The 22,248-nt window shown below is 36.2% G+C and overlaps 2 protein-coding genes and 1 pseudogene across 3 annotated transcripts; 2 read left to right on the top strand and 1 right to left on the bottom strand.

Annotated features, from left to right (window-relative positions):
• Positions 1-4,484: 4,484 nt before the first annotated feature.
• LOC135653307 (uncharacterized) lies at positions 4,485-14,498 on the top strand. 2 transcript variants are annotated; one of them, XM_065175147.1, is made up of 8 exons: positions 4,485-4,622; positions 8,514-8,595; positions 8,742-8,809; positions 10,499-10,596; positions 12,063-12,199; positions 12,353-12,420; positions 13,442-13,505; positions 14,046-14,498. In XM_065175147.1, exons 1-8 carry the CDS (start codon positions 4,612-4,614, stop codon positions 14,061-14,063), a joined length of 546 nt encoding a protein of 181 aa, XP_065031219.1. In that variant the 5' UTR covers positions 4,485-4,611; the 3' UTR covers positions 14,064-14,498. The 2 variants fall into 2 exon arrangements, with proteins under 2 accessions (XP_065031219.1, XP_065031220.1); XM_065175148.1 differs by lacking the exon at positions 8,742-8,809 and having other exon boundaries at positions 10,503-10,596.
• A 462-nt stretch (positions 14,499-14,960) lies between these two features.
• LOC135653308 (large ribosomal subunit protein eL18x-like) lies at positions 14,961-17,890 on the top strand (annotated as a pseudogene).
• A 2,309-nt stretch (positions 17,891-20,199) lies between these two features.
• Positions 20,200-21,490, bottom strand: LOC135653306 (ethylene-responsive transcription factor ERF071-like). The gene is made up of 2 exons (XM_065175146.1): positions 21,030-21,490; positions 20,200-20,949 (listed from the first exon to the last, which is right to left on the bottom strand). Exons 1-2 carry the CDS (start codon positions 21,172-21,174, stop codon positions 20,399-20,401), a joined length of 696 nt encoding a protein of 231 aa, XP_065031218.1. The 5' UTR covers positions 21,175-21,490; the 3' UTR covers positions 20,200-20,398.
• Between the last annotated feature and the right edge of the window lie 758 nt (positions 21,491-22,248).

Raw genomic sequence — 22,248 nt, 5'->3', positions numbered from 1 at the left:
AATATATCAAAGATTATGATGCTTAACTTTCTATATTATTTAAAAAATATTTTCTGATCTAAAAATATATTTTGTAATCCGTAGAACGCAATAACATCGATCTACAAGAGAATTACTCTCCTTCTTGTTTTTTTAATATTTTAAGGACTATCGTGAGTTATGGAAAAAAAAAAAAGAGAGATTAGAAAAGATTAGAACTGATTTGTACTATTGTGTTGTTATCGTATATTTTTGTATTGAGTCCGTTGGAGTTCTTATCTATCTTATGTAAATAAATAAATAAATAAATAAATAAATAAATAAATAATATATATATATATATATAATCGATAACCATAATCAAATTTTAATTAGATATATAATATGTCTTACATAATTAAGTAGGGTCACATAATATGATATTCTCTCACCTAGCCCATTAATTAATAAGATATAAAAAAATTAAAATTAAAATAAATAAAAACTTATTTTAAGATAATTTTACATAATTGAATCTTAAAAATTTTGAAAAGTATTTTATATATAACCATAAATTTTTTAAAATAAGTCAAGAAGTTCAATAAGTATAATAATATTTTATTAAACTTAACTATCTAATATAGCCCATAATGACCTTTATAGTTTGTATAATCAATTCAACTAAAATATGCATGTATATAAATATAAATAATATGATAGAAATAAATAACTTTAATTAAGTAAATAAAAAATTAATAATAAGATCCATTTAAACATACATCATTATATCTTTTATGAGTTCTTTAAACACTTTAAGTTGTAAAGTTTTAGTAAACAAATTAGCAATCATCAAAGTAGTGCTAGATTCCTAATTGACATTTATTGTTTCTGATTTTTTTTTAACCACCAAGTACTTTATCCTGATATATTTGAAACTACTTGAATACTGATTATTTTTAGAGAAGAAAACTATTATTGTGTTATCACAAAATATCTTCAATGGTTTGATAATTGAGTCGACCACATTAAGTTCTGAGATAAAATTTTACAATAATAAAAATTAATTTATGATATTTCATAAATTCAACTTTTATTCTTGATGATGTAATAGGCGATTGTTTTACACATTTTCAAGAAATTACCTATCTAGCTAACATAAATATAATCATAAAGTAGATTTCCTACTATCGAGATAATTTACAAGATCAATATTTAAATATTTCGTCACTTTAAGCTGATCTAATCTTATGTATATGAGCATATAGACCTTTATCTGATGTAGATATATCATTATTTTCTTATAACTTTTTAATATTTCATTCTTAGGTTGTTTTATTGTCTACCCAGTATTTTAATTATAAATTTGATATATAGTCTCGTATATAATAGACTTTCAACTACGCCTACATAAGGAATATCATTTATTTGATTTTTTTTCCCAGACATTCTTACGACATTAGTTTTGATTGAATTTTTCATCTTTGATAATAGGTATATTATTAGTTGAATAAAGTTATATACTAAATCCCTCCAAAATTTGATCAATATATTTTTTCTGAGATAGTCCTAGTAATATTTGAGATCTATCTCTAAATATCTCAATACCAATAATATAAGCTACCTCATTCATATCAACTATTTTAAAATTTTTGATAAGAAATATCTTAATTTTATGTAATAAACTAATATTACTATTAGCAAATAAAATATCATCCACATATCAAACCAATATAATAAACTTACCCCTACCGAGCTTCATATTGCTTGGTACGAGTAGCATATATTAGTCGAGAGGATATCGATATGCAGACTACCCTTTACCGGGGCAATACCAATGTGCTTTTTCCGCTTTGAAGGTTATCTCTAGGTCACCCTTTGTCCTTGAGCGTCTTTTAATAGTAACTCAAGCATAAGTCTTACAACTCGAGGAGCTATTCCTCCCGAGACAAGTCCACCAATGATAACATCAATATGCCTTTTCATCAGACCCTAAGGTAGGAGTGAGAGTTCCTAATGCTTTCAGACAAAATGCTCGGGGTGTCCTCATTATATGAGCTCTTTAATTTGCTTATTCAAATCATGATAATTTTTAATATTGTGGCTATAATCTTAATGGAATTGATAATACTTAGATCTATCTCTTTTCGTTAATAAGATCTCATTATGTAAGGATCCCTCGAGAGTATCTTTTCCTTTTTCTACAGGGAAACTTCAATTCTAGTCATCTTTAGATGAGTTAACTTAGACCTTTGGCAAGATAACTTAGGTTATTTATTTCTCCTCCACTGCGATGACCTTGAGGTCAAGGCTGATTGTGGCTACTTCTGCTTCGGCCTCTTACGTGACTCCTTATGTTTGCCTGAGACCATTACCTTGATGATGATGTATGAATTAACCATTTGAAGTACCTTAGGTACAATCACTGGTGGCCTCTCTATCAAAGACCAAAAAAGATAAGAGGGCCCGAGCCTCATCATAAAGATTTGTATAATGAGTGATGAATGAGTATCTACAACACGTTGGATTTCATTGATAAATCACGCGATGAAGTCTATAGGCATTTCTTTCTCCCCCTCCCCCTGCCTAAGTTCGAGGAGTGTTGTCGCTAAAGGCAAAGGGCATATATTCCCGAGAAAGTGAAGTTTAAACTCCATTACTAGCTAGGCACAAGAATAGATGAATATTAGCTTTAAGTGAGCATACCATTCTCATGCTGAGTCTTTTAACATGGTCAAAAATATGTAACACATTAGAACATTTGAAGTGTCATATAATAATATTTGAGCATGAAAAATTATAATGTACTTCATCAGATTGGCACTAATATTGAACGCTTCCAAAGATGGGAGACAAAAGTTTACTAGAGTCGATTCCTTTTGGATTTTTTAGGTGAACGATGATCGACCTGAGGTGGGGTCAAACAACACTTTCCCTTTTGACTGTTAGAGCTCTCACTACATCTCCTCTAAACGATAGTTCATTTGCCAAAGTTGGATTCGTAGAGAATCCTCTGTTAACTCTACTGACTAGGCCTTAGATTTAGGTAGGATAAACTGAAGGTGGTGCGGTTCACTAAATTCATGGTTGGGGATTAAAGTACTTCGATAATAGTTCGATAGACCTTGAGAGCTCTTGAGATGTTATTATCGCGTCAAGTTAGGGAATCTTGATAGGTGCCGGTGGTAATGGAGCCGAGACTATGACTAAGTTGGTGGCATCGTCTGTTGGACCAATCAAGACAAAAGCAGAATGACGACCTATATTATACCTATTAATAGTTGTACTTATTAAGTGAGATTTAAGAACATTTCAAGGGGGACAAGTAAGTGGCTTAGGGTCGTCCTTGGGGGTGAGAGACTAGGGTTATTGAAGAAGCACCAGTATCATATCAATGTTTATACCGAGGTGGATGCACTGATGTGCCAAAAGGGTGGCTATTGGCCCCCTTGGGTGAGAGCACTACAAGTAGGGGATAAAGTATCTTCGCTCAAGCATTCATTGAGGGGAACAAGTGGGTGTTTCTGCGACATCAGACCCTTATAATACCAAAACTGTTATAATAAGATGTCGTTGGCATCTTGACCAGCCCGATGTGGTCCAAACTGTGTGTAAGGTACGATCGAGGTAGAAACCCTAAGCTCTTGAGGTGTCACTTGTACGGAGACCAAGATCGGTAAAAGGTTTCCAAACCCGATCTTTTTAATGCTCAAGTTAGTAATATAAGTAGGTGAGTATAGTCGTGAGTGATAAAAAAAAATGATTTCTCTCACCATGTTGAAAGTTAACTCTTATCCATGATAGTGAAAAACTAAAATATTATATGAAATATTATTTGAGAAGAGCAATATTTAACCATCGATAAAGGATAATTTTTGTTTCTTTCTTTTAGCCTATGTGAAGGATACAATGATTGATAATGTCCTCCCAATTAAGTATAATAATAATTTATTATAAATATTTATCTAAATCATAATTATATATGCATATAATTTTAATTAGGATCTTGATAATGTCCCACTTTTTCTTCTGTTTGTGACACAAAATGGATAGTGATATTTTTGTTTAAGATCTTTGAGTTTACATGAAAATTATTAAACATCCTAAAACAGAGAAATAATAGAACGTAATAATAGAAATAACAAAAAAATATAAAATAAGTCATTATATCAATTATTTAGAGTAGACTATATGAACTTTCTTATATTGATATTTTTTTCTCACACCAACTTGTTTATGTTTTCCCCTGCATTGTGCAAAAATCAAATCTACACAAATCGTAATATATTTCCCTTACCTAAGATCACCTTACGTCCTTCAACTGATGACACCTTACGTAAGAGTAGGCTCCTCTGCCACCAACACGAGTATTTACCTGTTTGTTCATCGGTCTGATCTTACCCCGGTCTTCATTGCATTTCATAACGGCCGTTACCGTCCTTGCCGATTTTTATGATTCTTAACGTTACATGTACATTATGACGCCCGTTATCTTCTACATTTCAGCTTTATTATGCTTGCCGTTCCGTCCCGCTTCATCTGCACGCGACACCGCACCGCAGCCCTCTCTCTCTCCCTGCCCGCACTCCAACATAGCCTTCCTCGTCTGTCACCGCGTTCTGTTGCTTGTCGTTCGATCTTTCTCCCCTTCACACCATGTTCAAAAAGTGAGCTTCCCCATTAAACCCAAAATTTCGTCAATGGTGTCTATAAATTTCTTTTCTCTTCAAGAATCTGTTGTTTCTTTTTGAGTGGGATCAGGCATCGCTAATCGTGGTGTTACATGTTTCTATCGATCTGCTATGGGTTTTGTTTCTCTTGGTGCCATGAATGCTTGTGATTTTAGGGTTTCCTCCGCCGAAGTTTAGGCTCAATTACTTGTCGTGCTGCAGCCGTAAGGCGTTGGGATGTCTGCCAATTTGATTTCTTGGTTGGTAAGCCTTTCATCTTTATATATGGGACGTAGGAGTGTAGGCTTTGTTGATGGGAGGAAAATTGTTTGGTTAGTGGCCTATAATCATAATTATTAACGCAGCTGATGAGTTCTGTGAGGTAGGAAAGTAATGCTGTAACAAAGAGGAGTAGGCCAAACCATCTCTGGGGTCAGGGATCTTTTGAAACGTACATAGGAGAAACAAGATTAAGGGGGATTGATTTCTCTGCATCATAACCGTGGTATTGCTGGGCCCTTCCTCAAATTTAGAATGCAGAACATCCAAGGAATCTGTGGCTTGGTCGATTGTTTTATTGGATTTGTTAACTGAGAATGCTGAGCATGCATGGAATGTGATGATTGGTCCATGATTTTAGTAGCTCTGATTGTTAAGTGAATTTAGTCTTGGACTTTTATGCATTACTTCTTTGTGGAGACTTTTATTGAGTTGCAAACAATTTTGCTATCTGTGAAAGAACTAAAGAAATGCAGGTTCATGTATCGATATTCATGGAGATCAAGGGAAGGAGAGATTATTAGAGTTATTAAGTGACTGAAAGCTTGTAGCTATTAAACAGTTCGATTCAACATCATGAACTTGGACTAGCTTGTCGCTGATTGAGGTATATACTTTAAGAGTTAAAAGTAGGTGCTTGATTAAAATTCTATAATAATCTGCAATGTGGAGACAAGCTCTTTGCTCTTCATAATTTGCACAATCATGTATTGGTTCAGGGTCTAACTTGGATGAAATAATAAATAATTTTAGGGCACCTTCAAGAACGTAATGTTGAGAATGTTCCCAAGTTTAGGCCTTTTCTAAAACGGATAGTAGATAAACCTATCATAACAGCAGAGACTGAAGTGAAGTGTTAGCATGAAGTCTTATGGTATTGAAAGCTTGACAATAATCATGGCCAAGATTTGCGATTTCGAATCATACCACCCTTACGGGTGGTATGTATTGGTCCACCCACGTAGCGGGCGGTCCGCTCAATATAGCGGCCTGGCTACGGCGAGGCTAAGGGAGAATCATCGAAGAAGGAAGAAGAAGAACGAGAGGGTGTTCGAAGAAGTGGGAAAATTGGGAGAACCTCGGCGCGAACTTGTTTCCATGCCCTTTCTCGATCCCGATCTGGCGTCACCCTCCCGCGACGATCCCGATCTAGGAGGTAACAACTAGGAGAGTCGTAAAGAGGAGGATTTGGAGGCACGGGGATCAAGGGAGGTGGTGGCTAGATCAGCGGAAGAGGCAGCCTCCTTCATTGCCTCATCTGCGACTCTGTGGCCTTCTTCGCCGAAGGCTGGAGACGTCTGCAACCTTCGTTATGTTCTTCGCCGAAAGCGAGAGATGTCTACAGCCTTTGACGTCTTCGCCACCTTTTTCGCCAAATGCCGCAGACGAGGCGACGAGGAGGCGACATGGCCTAGGTTTCATACGCCTTTTTTAAAAAATATTTTATATTTTTATATATTGATTTTTATATTTTTTGTATACAAAAATTATATATATATAGGCGTACTGCTCGGTACAATGTACCGAGCAAAGCTCGATACACCGGTATGATACAAAATTTCAAATCTTGATCAAGGCTTTAACAATGCTAGATGATTGCAGATAGAGAATTCTAATATTGTCACAAGGCTAGATATCTAGCTTGACCACATTAATAAACAAGTATCCTGATAAATAAGAACCATGCTAGAGGGAGACTAAAGCATGGGTTTCTTACTTCAAGTAAATTTGCCATATGGGAATAAGTACTATTATTAAGGGAGTCTCACGGCCCATGGGATATGGCTGCTTGTTCCATGGTCCAATGTGTTTTTGTTATCCTGCTTCCACTGCCCCTTTTTGACTTTATTCTAGGTTAGAATCCACAATATTTGAATTGGGAGTAGAACAAGCCTACTGTAGACCATCTATATTATAGTAGGGGTGTAAATGGACCAGAAATGGATAAGAACAATGGTGATATCCACCTTTAATCAGTGCACACAAATGCAGATACAGATAGTCAGTGGGGTGGATGAAGACCATCTATGGATTATATGATGGTTACTGATGCATGTTGATCATTGCACAAATGCAAACACAAACTATATTTTGGATATGAATTTAAATGTTCCAAAATGGATATTGATTTTGATGGATGCTGAAGGAAATTAGATATAATCAACATGCATATGAAGTCAAGTTACTGGACTATTACTAAAACACATTTCGATTTTCGCATACATATAAAATAAATTTTAAAAAACTGAAAAAACTATGCAATCAAGTGATTGGAATATTACTAAGTGACATTCTGTGAATTGCATACATATTAAGTAATTTCAAATAAACTGAAAAAAAGCAACAATCAGCATACAACAAAGAAAAAGATTTGGTAGTTGGATTGGCTTAAAAAGTCAATTGAAGCATGAACAAGTAGGTTGCTTATACACTTTTTATTTTTTCTTATTACTAGGTGTCATACTAGTGTAATAGATTGATTAACATTAGTTCATATATATTTGGACATCCAAATCTGAATCCAAATGTTTTCCAGATATATAAATCCTGATCCAAATTTCAATCTGAGCCGATAGCCATGTAGTATCCATGTGATCCAGGTATTTTTGGATTCAATTGAACATTATGTCATCAGTTTTCAAATGAATTGTGCATTGAAGTTTTGTTACGGCTACAATTCTTTCAAATATAATTTTTTTCCTTTTTTTTGGTGAGGACTAATGGAGCATTACTGCTATAGGCTTGAACCTATTTAGCACTCTTTGTGAGGTTTCTTTGGGCATTTCTTTTGGTTTAATAGAGGTATAATAGTTGGATAATATTTAGGAGAGATAGTAGAGGATTTAGAAGCTAAATTTGGCTATGGAATCATTTTAATGAATAGATTCTTGATATGCCATGCTCTATATTTCAACCTTCCTTGACCTTTCCTCTGATCTTTAAAAAAAAGACCCCTGGGAATCTTGCTTGAGATGTACTTTTATATATGGAATACTTAGCCATATATTTCCAGATAGAGCTATCATATTGAAGACAATCTATGAGATAATCTTGATGACTTTTTGAGAAAATTAATAACCTATAATGATTAGTGGAGATTATAATACTGCCTTTCTACTTGATGATATCTCTATATCCATACAGGGATTATATTTTATTAAGTTAAGATGGTCTGGGGTACGATCATTCAGAACACGAACATTCTATGTCATGGTATGGGCTAAGGTACATGGTACACCACTATGATTGATTTTTTTATTTATAAAAAAGTTGATTATTTTTTAATTATGAATCACTTTGGTAACTTGCTATATCAGGTAAGATATTTCAATCTTACTAAGTGTCAACTGTGCATTTAATTGGTTCAAAAAGAATGGTGGTTGAAGAGCTGAAAGCTATAAACTCATTGTTCTTTTAAGGGTGCTCTTGTTTTTTGCTTTTCTTGCATGGATTTCAGAGTATGTATGCCATTTCATTTTATTTATCTTTTGCTTATAATCTCTATAAAACTAAATTTATGCTTATTTTTAGTTAATAAATTCATGTTTATTGAATCATGTATTGCTGACTGAAATAGCATGTTTTCTCCAATCTCCAAATGTTTTGAAGATTCTCCTTTGAGGATATATCTGCACAAAACCAAGTGAAGGCATCCGTACAAAGGAAGATTCGTCAAAGCATTGCTGATGAGGTTTGCAGTTTTCTGTTGTGTTGAAGCTTCTCCAATATGTTTCCTTTTTCTGCAGTGCAACTATTATATACCATGTTCTTTGGTGGTATTATATATCTCCTTGTTCTTTGTTATAATTTTATCTGATATTCTTACTCCATTAACAGTACCCTGGTTTTGAACCTTTATTAGATGACATACTACCAAAAAAGGCACCACTGATTGTTGCAAAATGGTTAGTATAATATTTTTGCTTATACATTATTTTAATGTTTGATGATGTCAAGAAAGAGGATCATGTATAGTTCTACTTGTTGCTATACTATTGCATCTATATCATGTCTTGCTACTTAAGCTGACTTAGATAATTATACTTATCATTGATTTCCATTTACTTGTATTATCATTTTAGCTAATTGCTTCACATTAACATGTGCCTTGTTTTTGTTTGGCTAACATTGAAACATCTTTAAGGTTGTTCTATCCAAGGTTTGCCATTTCAGATATCGGATCTGTCTTGGAGATTTGTCAAGCTGGTATGTACCAATCCGTACTGATGTACCGACACATGGTATACCAAGTGTCGGTGTTTAGGAGAGAAAGAAAGAGAGGGAGAAGAGGAAGGGATGGTGGAGGAAGGAGGAAGAAAGAGGAAGCGGTGGAGGAGGATGAAGGAGGAGGAAGAGGAGACGAGACATACCAAAGAAGTGATTAGGGCAAATATCTTGCATGGTGGTGTGCGATGTGGTCGCAGCAAGCGGAGGTTGTCAATAGCTACCTGTGTGAGAAGCGGCGATTGTAGCATCAGTTGCATGGCAGTGTGCAATGTCGATTGTGGCAAGTGGAGGTTGTGGTGGTGAGAAGTTGCAGGCTTGCAACACCAATCATGTGAGAAGTGGAGGCGATGCGGAAGTGGGATTTAGGGTTTTCCACTTTCCCTTTTATATGGACCGGACCGGGTTGGGTTCGCATATCAGTCAGTGCTTGGACTGATATGTGCTGCCCGTTTTTTATCAGTCCGGGCGAAACGGAAGACTCTGGTTCTATCTTTATGCAATCCCTAAAAGATTACGGCTGCAAAGAAGGTTTTACTATCTAGGCAAAGAGGAAGACTTAAATATGAAAATCTGTAGGAATGTTTTGTAGTGCAGAATGAATATCTAAATTTCAATTTTTTCCAGTGATTCAGGTAATTTGGCAAACACTTGTTGTTTAAGAATTACAACAAGCACTGGGAATTTAAAATACAGGAAGAAAAAGCAGTTTCAAGCAACCAAGCATGAAAAAGGAAAAAGAAGATTCATGAACTGTATAAAATAGGACATAATCTAGTCTGTTTTTCTTTATCTTAAGTTATCTTAACATGGCCGCTTTACCAACTCCAACTGGACTCCTAATCCATATCTCAAAAATTCAATACAAAAATAATAAAGAAAATTCGTTAGAGAATACTATTATGAAGCAAACATAAATCAGAGTTTCTTGTTGGAATAGCTCATGCCAAAGTCGATGCATTGATTTCCACTTTATCCTTTTACAACGGATCTTGTTCTTAATAGTGGCTCTCTCTGCCTTGAATATTTGTGTTGTCCGTATATTGGATTTTACATGGATTGGGTCTTTTGACTTTGATATTTTTCTAATTTAGTTTGTATTTCAGAAAACTTCTGTGTTCACTGTTAGAAGTAAAAGAGTTCCCCTTTTTAATACTGTTCTCTTGCTTGTCAACTTCGTTATATTATCATTTTGAAACATTGACTGTTTCGATTATTAAAATGAACTTCTTTATTTGATGAAAGTTATGACTATTTTTGTCTAAATATGCATGCTACCTTATTGCTGATCGCCAATCATTTGGAGTTCTAAACTAAATTCAAGTGCGCTAGTGCATTCCCTTATCATTCCTTTCCTTTTCTTCATCTAGTCAGAATCATCTCAATCTTGTGCTGGTGAATAGTGTACCACTTTTTTTCAACATTCGTGATGGACCTTATATGCCAACATTGAGGCTTCTTCATCAATGTAATGTATCACTTGTATCATTTTACTTTTCAAGTTTTGCAGCTTAGTTTTTGGTCCCTGGGTATATTAAGTAAAGAACATTCCTGTTGCATGAATGTTTTAGCTAATTATAAAATCATCTAACTTGGATCCATATATCCTTTATCTTGTTAAATATGGCTAGTCAAATACCAATCTTCTAATTGGTATTTATTATGGAATCAACAATGTTCCATTATGAACCATGGACACTTCAAAGTACTTGTTTGTATGTCCATGTTGGACCATCTTTTTTATTGGATAATTGAAAAGTATATAAGAAAGAACAGGTCTATCTTTTTCACATATTTATTTCCATGTATAGCAAATTTGTAAAACTTGATATTATCTGCTGTTTGGTATATCAAAATTTTGAGATATTGTTCATGTGGCTCCAACTATTTGATATCACCTCGATGGATCTTTTCTTGCCATCTAACTTTGTCTAGGAGTTATGACAACAATACTAGTCAAACTAGGAGTCATCAAATCTCTTTTTATCATTTCTTAGGAAGTTTCTCTTGCACCGCTATTCTGATTGACACGCCTTTCTTGATTGATACATCTATAGATATCTATGTACACGTTGGTACAATCCTAAACAAGTTTCTCTCATTATATACTCAAATCGAAGTTAGAACTATCCTTGATTCTTCTCAAATGTGGTCATTCCATATTCTATCTTTTCTGGTAGCCTTATACATCTATTTCAATATCCTCATCTTAGTGACACTAACTTTCATATGCATTGTTTCAAAGCTACCCAATATTATGATTATGAATTTATTTACTTTATTTATGGATTTAATTATTTTGCAATGATTTTCTATTTATGTAAATAATTATTCTTCTTCTTTGAAGTTACATGTATGACAATTATAAAATTGTATAAATTGTTATAATTGCATCTTCATGTATAAAACTTAGCAATATGTAAAAGATACATATCTATAAATGTCATGTCCTATTCTACAAAGATTTTTCATGTTAGCATGTTTATTTCTGCCCTTATCCTGTGCCCAAGGGTGTTACTGGGATAGATCCATTCATGATCAGAATCTATCAAGGAATGCAGAATCCACATCCAGATTCAAGCCTAATAATTATCTAAGTGGGTTCAGAGTTTGGATTGGTTATCGGATATAAGCTTACTACCATTATGGATTGAGAAATCATACCTGATCCTATTACTCAATGCCTCCAGTTCTAGGACCCAAACCCACTTTATTGGGTTAAACTTAAGTCAGATAAGCAGGTAATTGTGGTCCACTGATGCTCTACCATGTTCATGTCCATGGTTCATAGATGCCACACCATCCCTGATAGTATGTGATCCTGCAGAAGTTGAAAAAGAGTGCTTCTCATGTATCATTTCTATCTAAACATGGTATTATAACTGCATAATTATTGTTTTTCTTCTTTTTCTCTTGAAATTTTACTCTTTTCAGATCCAGACATAATGAAGAAGTTTCAAGTAGATAGAGGTGCTATCAAATTCGTCCTGTCAGGTGCAAACATAATGTGTCCTGGTCTCACATCCCCTGGTGGTGCATTGGATGAGGAAGTATTGGAGGAAACCCCTGTGGTAGTGATTGTGCAGAAAAATAGACAGCAGTATTTGAGAATACATCTTAGATTAAATGCACTTTCAATGGACCAATCTTCACTGCAAACTATGATCTGATTTAGTATCTGGTTTTTTTAGCTTGATATTCAGTTGTTTAAGTTTTCTTTTCAGGCAATAATGGCTGAAGGAAAGCAACATGCATTGGCTATTGGGTATACAAAATTGTCAGCAAAAGACATGTGAGTTTTCTTGTGTTTTTCCTGTTGCTTTCAGTGGTAGAAGCTATATGGTAGGAAATTACACCTTTGTGAACTGCTAAATCCTCATCTCAATAGTGTGTCTGTCTCTCTTGAACCTTTTATTTGTAACACCAAATCTCCATTGGAAGTTGTAAAATCCATGCAGATTGATTGTTAGTCATACTAAGGGGTAAAATTGGAAATTGAAATATGTTTCACGTGGTAAAGATGGTTTTAGTTGCTATTATGGCATCTATATATATGTTCGAAACAAATCACCTTAGATTTGTATCCCAGAACATTAAAATGTTCCTAGTAGACCAGAAATTAAGTGATTGGTTTCTTCTGAGTGTACCAAAGGCAGCAGATTGTTATCTTATATGCGAATGTCTTGCTTTCTTATAGATCGCAGAGCAGTATTAATTGGTAGAAACCGATCACTTTGGAGTTGTGTTCAAGGCCTTTTTTTGAAAGGAAAATATTATTAAAGACTAACCTGGGGTTATAAACTAAGCTACACGAGGGTCAGTAGAAGACCAAAACAATGGAAAGCTTATAGTTCTCCCAAAATTGGCAAGCCGATGGGCCACATCATTTGTGACCTTGGAAACATGGACCACATAGAGAAATAGTAGCAAAATTCATAGAGAAAGATCTAAAACCAATCACTTAATAATTGTGGATGTGAACATCAATGTCTTTTCTGTTATTTTTTTCTATCAATTATTACACCTTATTTGTGAGTTCAGAGTTCAGAAAAAATGCAGTAGTGGCAATAGACCTTAAAAAGGTGAAACCGTTCAATCTAGATTTGTCATCAATGCCATTGAAAGGCATTGCCAATATTTTTCGGCTTAATGGCATGTGTAATTAGATTTTCTGCAGAAATTCAGTCGGTCAGCAAGTGAGCATTAATGCCACCATGCAAAGCAGTCAAAACCTAACTTTCAAATCTGTGGTCTTTGCTTGTTCTATTTTGTAGCATGTAATGTTAGGATGTGATTATTTGCTGTTGGTGCAGAAAGACTATCAACAAGGGTATTGCAGTTGATAATATGCACTATCTGAATGATGGCCTTTGGAAGGTGTGCTTTCTTCTTTTCTTTTCTTTTGTTGAAATAAAAAAACATTTAAAAAGTTCCATGCTGTCTTCCTATACAAGATCTTATTCTTTTTCATGTTATGTTGTTCCTTCACGTAGATATATGAGATACTTATTCTTCCATCATAGTCTGTTCGTGAAAATTTAGGGAATGTAGCTCTTCCTTGTGAAATTTGGCTGTCTTTGATGCACTGGACTTGCACCTTTGCTTCTGTCTAAGAGACACCATTATCTACAAGTTCACCTCGATCAAGCCTGTTAACCAAAAAACTAGTTGCATCTTCTGTATAATAATACCTGCATACATTCTTGTTTGTAGAGCTGATGGGTCTGCATGAGCTGTGTTATCAAATGCTAAGTAATAAAACATGCAGAATGATGCTTGTAATAATTAATCTATATTGTTGTACATTTGATTTGAGAAAAGATTATATATAGCATTAGATGTTCAGTTTTATTTCAATGCCTGTTTTTATGAGTTTTAATATTCTCTTACGAGCCCTAATTTTCCTTGTTGTTACAGATGGAACGTTTGGAATGAAGGAAATGACTCGAATTATGTTTCCAGTCACAAAAATCCAGGCAAACTTTTTATTCTAGCTTGTAACTTTCTCCCCCAATAGCCAAAGTAATCAATCACTTCATCAAATCTAAATAGTGTACATTGTAGAAGCAACTTGCAGCTCTAAAAGGAGGGAGGGAGGGAGGGTGTTGGAAGCTACTTGTAGCAGCTTAGTACTAGAGAGTGTTTTGAATATATTAGTCAATCATTAGCATGTAACTTTTTATAAGACCGTATTGTAGATTTATTGTCACTTTTATTTCTAGTATTTGGAGACATGCACCTAAAATAATTTTCTTTGTAGCCTTTGGTCTGGTTGATCTTGGCTAACCGAGAGTGGAGATAGAGCTTTTCTTTATTTATACTTAATAGAGTTGAATGTAATAATAATCCATGATGGCTCTTTTAATCTTATAGCAATCACATCTAACATCGCTACCAAATCTGTCCACGGCGTTGCAAATTTTGAGAGTAACAAAAAGATATTTATGAAATTAATTTTCATAGTTTCACTAATTTACAAATGAAAAATCATAAATTATTACAATATTTTGTACGGTGCCCAAATCATCGAGTCAAAATTAACATCGGATAGCGAATGGTGGAATTGTTAAAATATTAAACTAAATTTTATGTTAAATAAATATTCAGATTTGAGAAGATTGGTGAAGAGTACCCGTCATCCTATCCAACGGATTAAATCTCACCATCGTACTGTAAATACCCAATCTCTGCAAATGAGCAAGGCAAACACCGTCTCGAAGAAAAACGATGCTTTGGGAGCCGGAGCGCTAAAACCCTACGCGCTAGGAGGGAGAAGCAGCGAGCGGTCATGGTGATCAAATTCGATACCCTCATCTCGACTCAATTGCCTGAAATTCTTCCCTCTTCTCTCGTTCGGGATCCCTCCACGTCCTTGGTTCGATTCAGGGAATCGATCTCGTCGCCGGCGGCCGGAGCAAGAAGGCGAGAGGCACGGCCCCGATGTCCGACGATGTCTACCTCATGCTCCTCGTCAAGGTCACATCGCTCTTAGTGTTCGTCTTTGGTTGATCTGAGCCCCCCCTCTCTCTCTCTCTCTCTCTCTCTCTCTCTCTCTCTCACGCACACACATAGACACAGAGATTCTCACATCAGATCTGAAATTGAACTGGTGGATTGGTTTGTGTTCTTTGTTGGATCAGCTCTCCAGGTTCTTAGTGCGAAGGACGGGAAGCAAGTTCGATGCGGTGATAACTGAAGAGGCTTTTCATGAGCAAGATCAATAGGCCGCCAATCTCCCTCAAGAGGCTCGTCACTTTCATGAATGGAAAGGTTGGGCCTTTCCTATTTGTTGCTTTTCTCTCTAGATTTTGTGGGATTCAGGTGGATGTTGTGATTGGAACCCTCCTAATTCATTTGATTTGGACCAGGACGATAAGATTGCTGATTGCTGTGGTTGTTGGGACGGTGACTGATGATGAGAGGGTCTATGAGGCTCCGGCGCTGAAGGTGACGGCTTTGAGGTTCATGGAGACCGCAAGGGGCTAGGATTCTGAAGGCTGGCGGGGAATGCTTGACTTTTGATCAGCTTGCTCTTCGAGCTCCAATTGGGCAAAACACGGTATATACATAGCACTTACCTCCTTCTATTGCCTTCATTTCTCAAATCATTCTATTGGCTTCTCTAAAATCCGAGTGGTTTTGATGATTTTTTATGTGCATAGGTGTAACTGAACTAGTATCTACTGAATTATAAGAGAAATTGTTTTCTGCTTATGGTTACTCTGTTGGAGACCAAGATGACCAATCTATAATTGCATGGGAGGACAACTGTGTGGGGTAGCTGTTGGATGATCATGGTATTATTGCAAATCAGTTTATTCATATCAAAATGTAGCATGACCAGACAAGTGTTTACAAAGTTGATATGCTATATATTACCAAAATATAACATGATCATCCACGAATAATGTAGTATCAATATATGGCATGGTCATCAACATTACATTGAGCCTATCCTCCACATGGACTAAAGCAAGGAATGATTGATTCTGAGACAGGAGCGTGAAATTGAAATATATATGCAGGGGGGCAGGGAGGTAAACTGAGCATGAGAAAATGAGATAGATAGAGAGAGAGAGAGAGAGAGAGATCACAGGGGTACAGTGTAGGTCAATGAGACAGTGAGTGATGAGTTTGTGGACTATCATCATTTTCTAGCTACAAAGAAGGATTGAGATACAAAGTCCAAAATTCCTTTTATCTGGGCACTAATTATTTCTTAAAAGTCCAAAAACAAGTTAACTTGTTCACTCAAGTTTTTAACATATTTGTATGGCCTGATAATTTTAAATTTTAGGTTAACCTCTTTAACCGAAACATATGGATCTGTTGGTTAAAGAGACCATTAGGTCTGAATATCTGCTATGTGCATAGTGTAGAGTCTGCTAATGCTAAAAACAGCATAAGTGAACCCAAATCTTTGTCAAAATCTTTGTCACTGTTCTATATTCAATATATACCATTATTGAGGCTGCTTTGACCATTACTTAGAGCAATGTTAAAAGTAAACAATTCCATCATGCTCATTCTGATAAAATCAATCTTGAATCCCCTTGTTTTATGCTCCATTCAGCATGGTTTCTGACTTTCATATTCTTTAAAAGGAAACTCTCTGTTTTGGTTCCTTGAAAGCAAAACATTGCAACAGGAAAGGAGTTTTGTTTGCTGAAGGAACAATATCTGGAACTAGAACTGCACAGGTTGCAAAATCCAGATCTCACACTCTGTTTTCAGTGTTTTGTTTTAATTTTTAAAATTATGAAAACTATAAAGTTTTCTCTGATAAGTTGTAAATGCTTTTGACAGAACACAAAAAAATCTTAAACGAACATGTTTAATTCTCGGTTTTGGAGATTTGTTCAGAAAATAAAAATGATGCTAGGGATTACTTTTGTTTCTGATAACTTCTGGAAAAGGGAGATAAAAAATGGTTATTAAATGGTATAGAAGTGTTCTGAAAATCCTCTCTTGTTTATCCTCTCAGTTTGGTGGCTTCAATTTGTTATTCAAAGTCATTGATTAAAGATTTTCTCCTAGAGACACCATGTCCTGCTCATGTTCTTTTCACACTTGAGGTTGAACATCAGGCTTATAGTTGCATTTAGTTAGATGTTTCTTATGAATATAGCAGCTTATTTTTCATCATATATGAACATAATGGAATAGTTTGACTATTAACTACCTAATCATGAATCTAGTTTTAGATTGTGTAATCTTATCGACCTGTTATTAGGTGCAAAACTTGATGCTTTATCATATTCATTGCTGTTCAGACCATTTCTTATTTGTGCTCCAGTCAAATGTCTATTGTGTGTGAATGTGCTTTTGAAAATTATATTTAGTTATGATTTTCTGATGAATTGTTGCTTACCTCATTGTTGAAATTTGTTAACCTTAGCATTATGCAAATTACTTCTCTTTCCTCATTGTGCGACCAGTATATGTACCTGACATGTAAAATTATGTAAAGCAAATATGGAAAAGAATAGCTTGATTGTGTTTCTCGGAATTTAGTTTAATGTTATATACAGGTACTCACTCCTTCGGGGTCCAAAGAATGCTAGGGAAGCTTTGAAACACTTTGGTAAGGCACCAGGAGTTCCACAGGATTTCGGGTTTAAGTGAGGTCATCTCGTTCATGTTACTTCTTGGTCATTACTAAATGCTGCTGTTGTAGCATTAAGGGTTTACTATTATCATCAGAGTAGACATTTTGTTTGAACAAGTACCATTCTAAGAAGCCTGATAATTTTAGCTGTTAACTAATTTTGGTCCAAGGCATCACATTTATTTGATCTGCCATTTGAATCCAGATGGTTCTGTATACATTTAGCTCAGTGAGTTTTCCAACAACGCTGCACGAGGATGAACATCACCGTGCCGAACCTTAATCAATGTGCCTCGGTAAGCCAGCAGACTTCGTGATTCTTTATATAGCTGCATCTATTCAACGGTGATGAACAAATATTTCTTTATATAGCTGCTGCCATCTTCACATGCAACTCCTTTTCTTTTCTGTTGTTGGAGTAAAGCTGGCATATTAGAATTTTTATTGATGGTCAAAATGGCTGTAGAGCATAAAGCAGGCAGAAAGTTATAGCTTGCATTTAATGCTTGATAGCTTATATATCTAAGTAATCGGACTACTGAACAATTACCTGCTTTTATAATAATAGAATTTGTAAATACAAGCAGCAAAACAGCTTGATCGAAATTGCCAATATATGATTTATGATATAGGATGAGTGATAGATTTTTGATTTTCTATAAAGAGGTAGAGAGAAAAGAAAAGAGATAATAATAGAATGATAATTGAAAAAAAAAGAAGGATAACTATTAGGACAATGGCATCATACCATCGGAAATATAATTATGATTTTGTACCGCTCATCTATAAATAGAAAAAGAACATGATACATGCATTATAATGTTCTACTCTTTTTATATACTTAAGTACAAGAATAAAAAAAATATATAAAATAAAAAAATTACAATCATATCAAATCAAATATGTGATCTATTTATTCCCAAGATATATTCTTGACTTGATTTGAAAGATAATTTTTCTTTGTTTGACAACATTATTAATTGATAAACTTTCAAATATGTAGAGATGAATCTTTAAAATCTTGGATCAATAACGAATTTGATTTTCTTCACTCTTTTTTTTTCATCTTAAATAAATATTGTCATCTGACACCTTATGACATGCAAGATATCTCTAACTAATAAAATTTATTTAAATAATATATAAACTAAATTGCTCGAGAACTCATCCTGAGTTCATAGCTAAACCAAAAGAAAACACAGATAATAAAAAATATATAAATCTAATGTAGGAGACTAATGTAGGACTTTGATGATAATGAGATAAAGAGAGAAAAAAATAATAATAAAAAAAGATAACTACTATACTCGCTTTGGCATAAGAAGTAAACTCCAAGACCTTACACCTTCGCATGTATCAGAAAAAAATTATGATTCATCTCTAATTCATGTCTTAAAATATTCTAACCTCTTTTTATAGACTTAGGTATAAGAATAAAAAATATTAAAAAATATAATCGTATAAAATCAAATATATAATCTGTTCCTTATTTTGAAGAAAATAATATTCTTGACTTGAAGAATAATTTTTCTTTATTCGATGATAATATTAATCCATAGACTTCAATATTTATAGAGATGAATCCTTATAATCTTCCATCAAGATTTACAATTTTCAGTCAATAATGAATTTAATTTTTTTTACTCTTTTCTACATTTGATTTTTTCATTTTGAATAAATACTATCATTTGATATCAAATAACATATAAACCAAATTACTCAGTGCCTTTGATACAGCTAAGTTCCTCTCCCATTTTCTTTTTTGTGGGATTGCTCTTAGGAAGGTTGCTATGAAACAGCTAAGTTTCTCTCCCATTGTGTTTTCGTGTTTTTTGGGATTGCTCTTAGGAAGGCTGCTATGATACAGCTAAGTTCCTCTCCCATCGTAGCATTTGCCATCGTTGTTTTGGCAAACAGGAGCTGCCCACCGATTTGAGCTACACCCACCTCCCACTTCAAATCCGTACAGTAACTGCGGAGGCGCCTAACAAGCGATGACAGAGTGGGGGCAGCCGTAGCTCGGTGAAATGATGTGCTTCCAGTTTCTGGCAGCACAGGAATGGTCAACTTCTCCACTAGACTATTATGTTCTTGTCCAAAAAGCTGCGAAATCTCAATTTAGAGACGAGCATGGAATTAAAACGACCGCAACATTACCAGTCCAAATGCTAAAAGCATTCAGATCAATCTACCGTATGATAAATACATTGAGAATGATGATGCCACAAGACCATATTTTAAATATAGAAAAGGAATTCTGATCAATTATGATTGTGAATCTCTTCCAGCTTCTGCCATTGTTCTACTTTATTTACCTACCTTTGTCCCTGCTTCTCATGCAGTTGCATTGAACGCTAATTAGGCTTTTGATGCGAGAAGCAGTTCAACCTTCTATCAGAATGATGGCGAGTTTTTGGTGTTCATTCGAACTGCATGTATCCATAGAGGTAGAGCGAAACAGAATGCAGCAATTCCTTGACTTGGGAATAATGAAAGATCACATGGAAGAGTCTCTAACACAAAAGCGACAACAGATCAACCAACAGAGCAGGAACAGTAGTATCCTGAAATCCTACTCTTACCGACTCGGAAGAACCACAACAAACCTCAGAGATGATGAAATGTACAACACAGCGCTTGAAGAGATGACAGTAATCATATATTACGGACCATATGATGTTGGCAGAATGTCCTCAAAGCTCCAAAGCATCTCCATGCCCGAGGAGACCGGCGGGTTACACACTTCCGTTGCACTCCCTGTGATCCCCACCAGCGCCGCCTCCGGCTCCTTGTCCGGCGCTAACGATGCTTCGGCGGCAGATCCGCCCTCCATGTACGGGATCCCGAAGAAGTTCATGTAGCACTCGTAAGCCATGAGCTCCTCCGACAGCCTCCTCACCTCGGCGTCGCCGCCGTCCGCCAAGGCAGGGGCTTTTTCCAGCTTGGGTTCCATGGAAGTGCGGGCGAGGTTACAGGGGACGGACTGGTCGGCCTCGCCGGGCTGTACCTCGTTGGGGAAGTTGACCTTGGCTTTCTTGCCGCGGATGCGACGGGCCTCGCGGTCGTAGGCGCGGGCGGCCTCCTCGGCTGTGGCAAAGGTGCCGAGCCAGACGCGGACGCCCTTCACGGGGTCGCGGATCTCCGCTGCCCACTTCCCCCAGGGTCGCTGCCGTATCCCCCTGAACAGGTTCTTCCTCTCCCGCTTCCGAGGCACTGCGCTAGTAAAAGACGCCATCAAGACGCCTCCTTTCATACAACAAAGAGAGAGAGAGAGAGAGAGAGAGAGAGAGAACCTTTGTCCTGAGCAGGGACATGGAGGGGTGCGTCGGAGTTGGGCCAGAGGTCAGACGCGGAGAGGAGGTTGTCAGGGTTACGGCGGCGGCGGTGCTGGTGGTTGCGGGAAGGGATGAAGTCGGAGATTATGGCACCGCCACACATCTTTGCTGTTCAGCTGGCTGCTATGCTTTTCCTACTTAGCTTGCTTGGAAGATGGAATTTTATGAGAAGGGAACGAGTGTCGAAAGAAGGAATAAGGCCGCTGCCTTCGTGAACGATAGGAAAGGAGAGTAGATGAATGCAGAGTAAAGCAATAGACAGAGGAGAAGAGGCCGTGGTTGGGAGTATACTTATATACGAGACATGGACGCGCTGATGGCGGCGCTACTGTCGAAACGAAGGATTGCATTGAATGGTTAGATTGCGCGTGGACCAGTTTAAGTGGCGATCTGGGCTGTTGGCCAGTGTACAGAGCACGACTTTGAACGATCTTTCCACCCAAGCCTGCCATTTTATATTAAGCTATCCATCTTCCTTCCTTAGCTGATGACAACCTCAACAAACTAATCTATATGTTCATCTCCACTGGGATCCCGAGCGCGACACCGACGGCGCCGAACCAACCGCACATAGAATCTTCCGCCGCCGTTTCTAGAACTTCTTTAGATCTTTTCCTAGATTTTGAGCACTTCTTTTAGACCAAAGAGGCTGGCTGAGAAGAGTCGTACATCGCATGTGACTTTGCTCGTACATCGCAAGTGATTTTGCTCATTGGACACTGTCACAGTAATTTCCTTATATAATATTCTAAATAATTTTCCTTGTCGTTTTCATCTTACCGTAAAATCCTGCACATAACCTCGTCACCTCCACCCCATTGTACTCGGACACCCCAATATGATCGCCTTCGCTCTACCCTATCATACGAGTATTCATCTCCTTCATAAGGCCCCATCACTCCTTTGTTGCTTTCACCCGCCATTGTCACCTTTGTCTTATCGTGAAATTACATCACGGTCTATATAATCTTAGGTGAAGAGAAAAGAAAAAGAAAAAAAAATAAAATCACAGTGGAGTTTGATAGTGGGATGAAAATGATTATGATAGGACGAAAGTGATCACACGAAGACAATAAATTGACGGGTGACGATAAGAGATATTTATGATATTACAAGAAATAATGATACCAAAGGGAAAGAATGAAAATTAGAAACACTTTTCGAGAAAAGTCTGAAA

Source organism: Musa acuminata, chromosome BXJ3-11 (genome assembly GCF_036884655.1).
Source record: "Musa acuminata AAA Group cultivar baxijiao chromosome BXJ3-11, Cavendish_Baxijiao_AAA, whole genome shotgun sequence".
Taxonomy (NCBI): Eukaryota; Viridiplantae; Streptophyta; class Magnoliopsida; order Zingiberales; family Musaceae; genus Musa; species Musa acuminata.
This window is presented reverse-complemented; position numbering and strand designations above follow the sequence as displayed.

Bases quoted from the DNA above. Each gene is read 5' to 3' on its own strand.
- LOC135653307 (XM_065175147.1), top strand. The intron at 10,597-12,062 runs GTAATGTATCAC...TACTCTTTTCAG, and splicing joins ATTGAGGCTTCTTCATCAAT to ATCCAGACATAATGAAGAAG. The intron at 12,421-13,441 runs GTGAGTTTTCTT...CTGTTGGTGCAG, and splicing joins AAATTGTCAGCAAAAGACAT to AAAGACTATCAACAAGGGTA.
- LOC135653306 (XM_065175146.1), bottom strand. From the start codon at position 21,174: ATGTGTGGCGGTGCCATAATCTCCGACTTCATCCCTTCCCGCAACCAC. The intron at 20,950-21,029 runs GTTCTCTCTCTC...TTACTAGCGCAG, and splicing joins TGTCCCTGCTCAGGACAAAG to TGCCTCGGAAGCGGGAGAGG.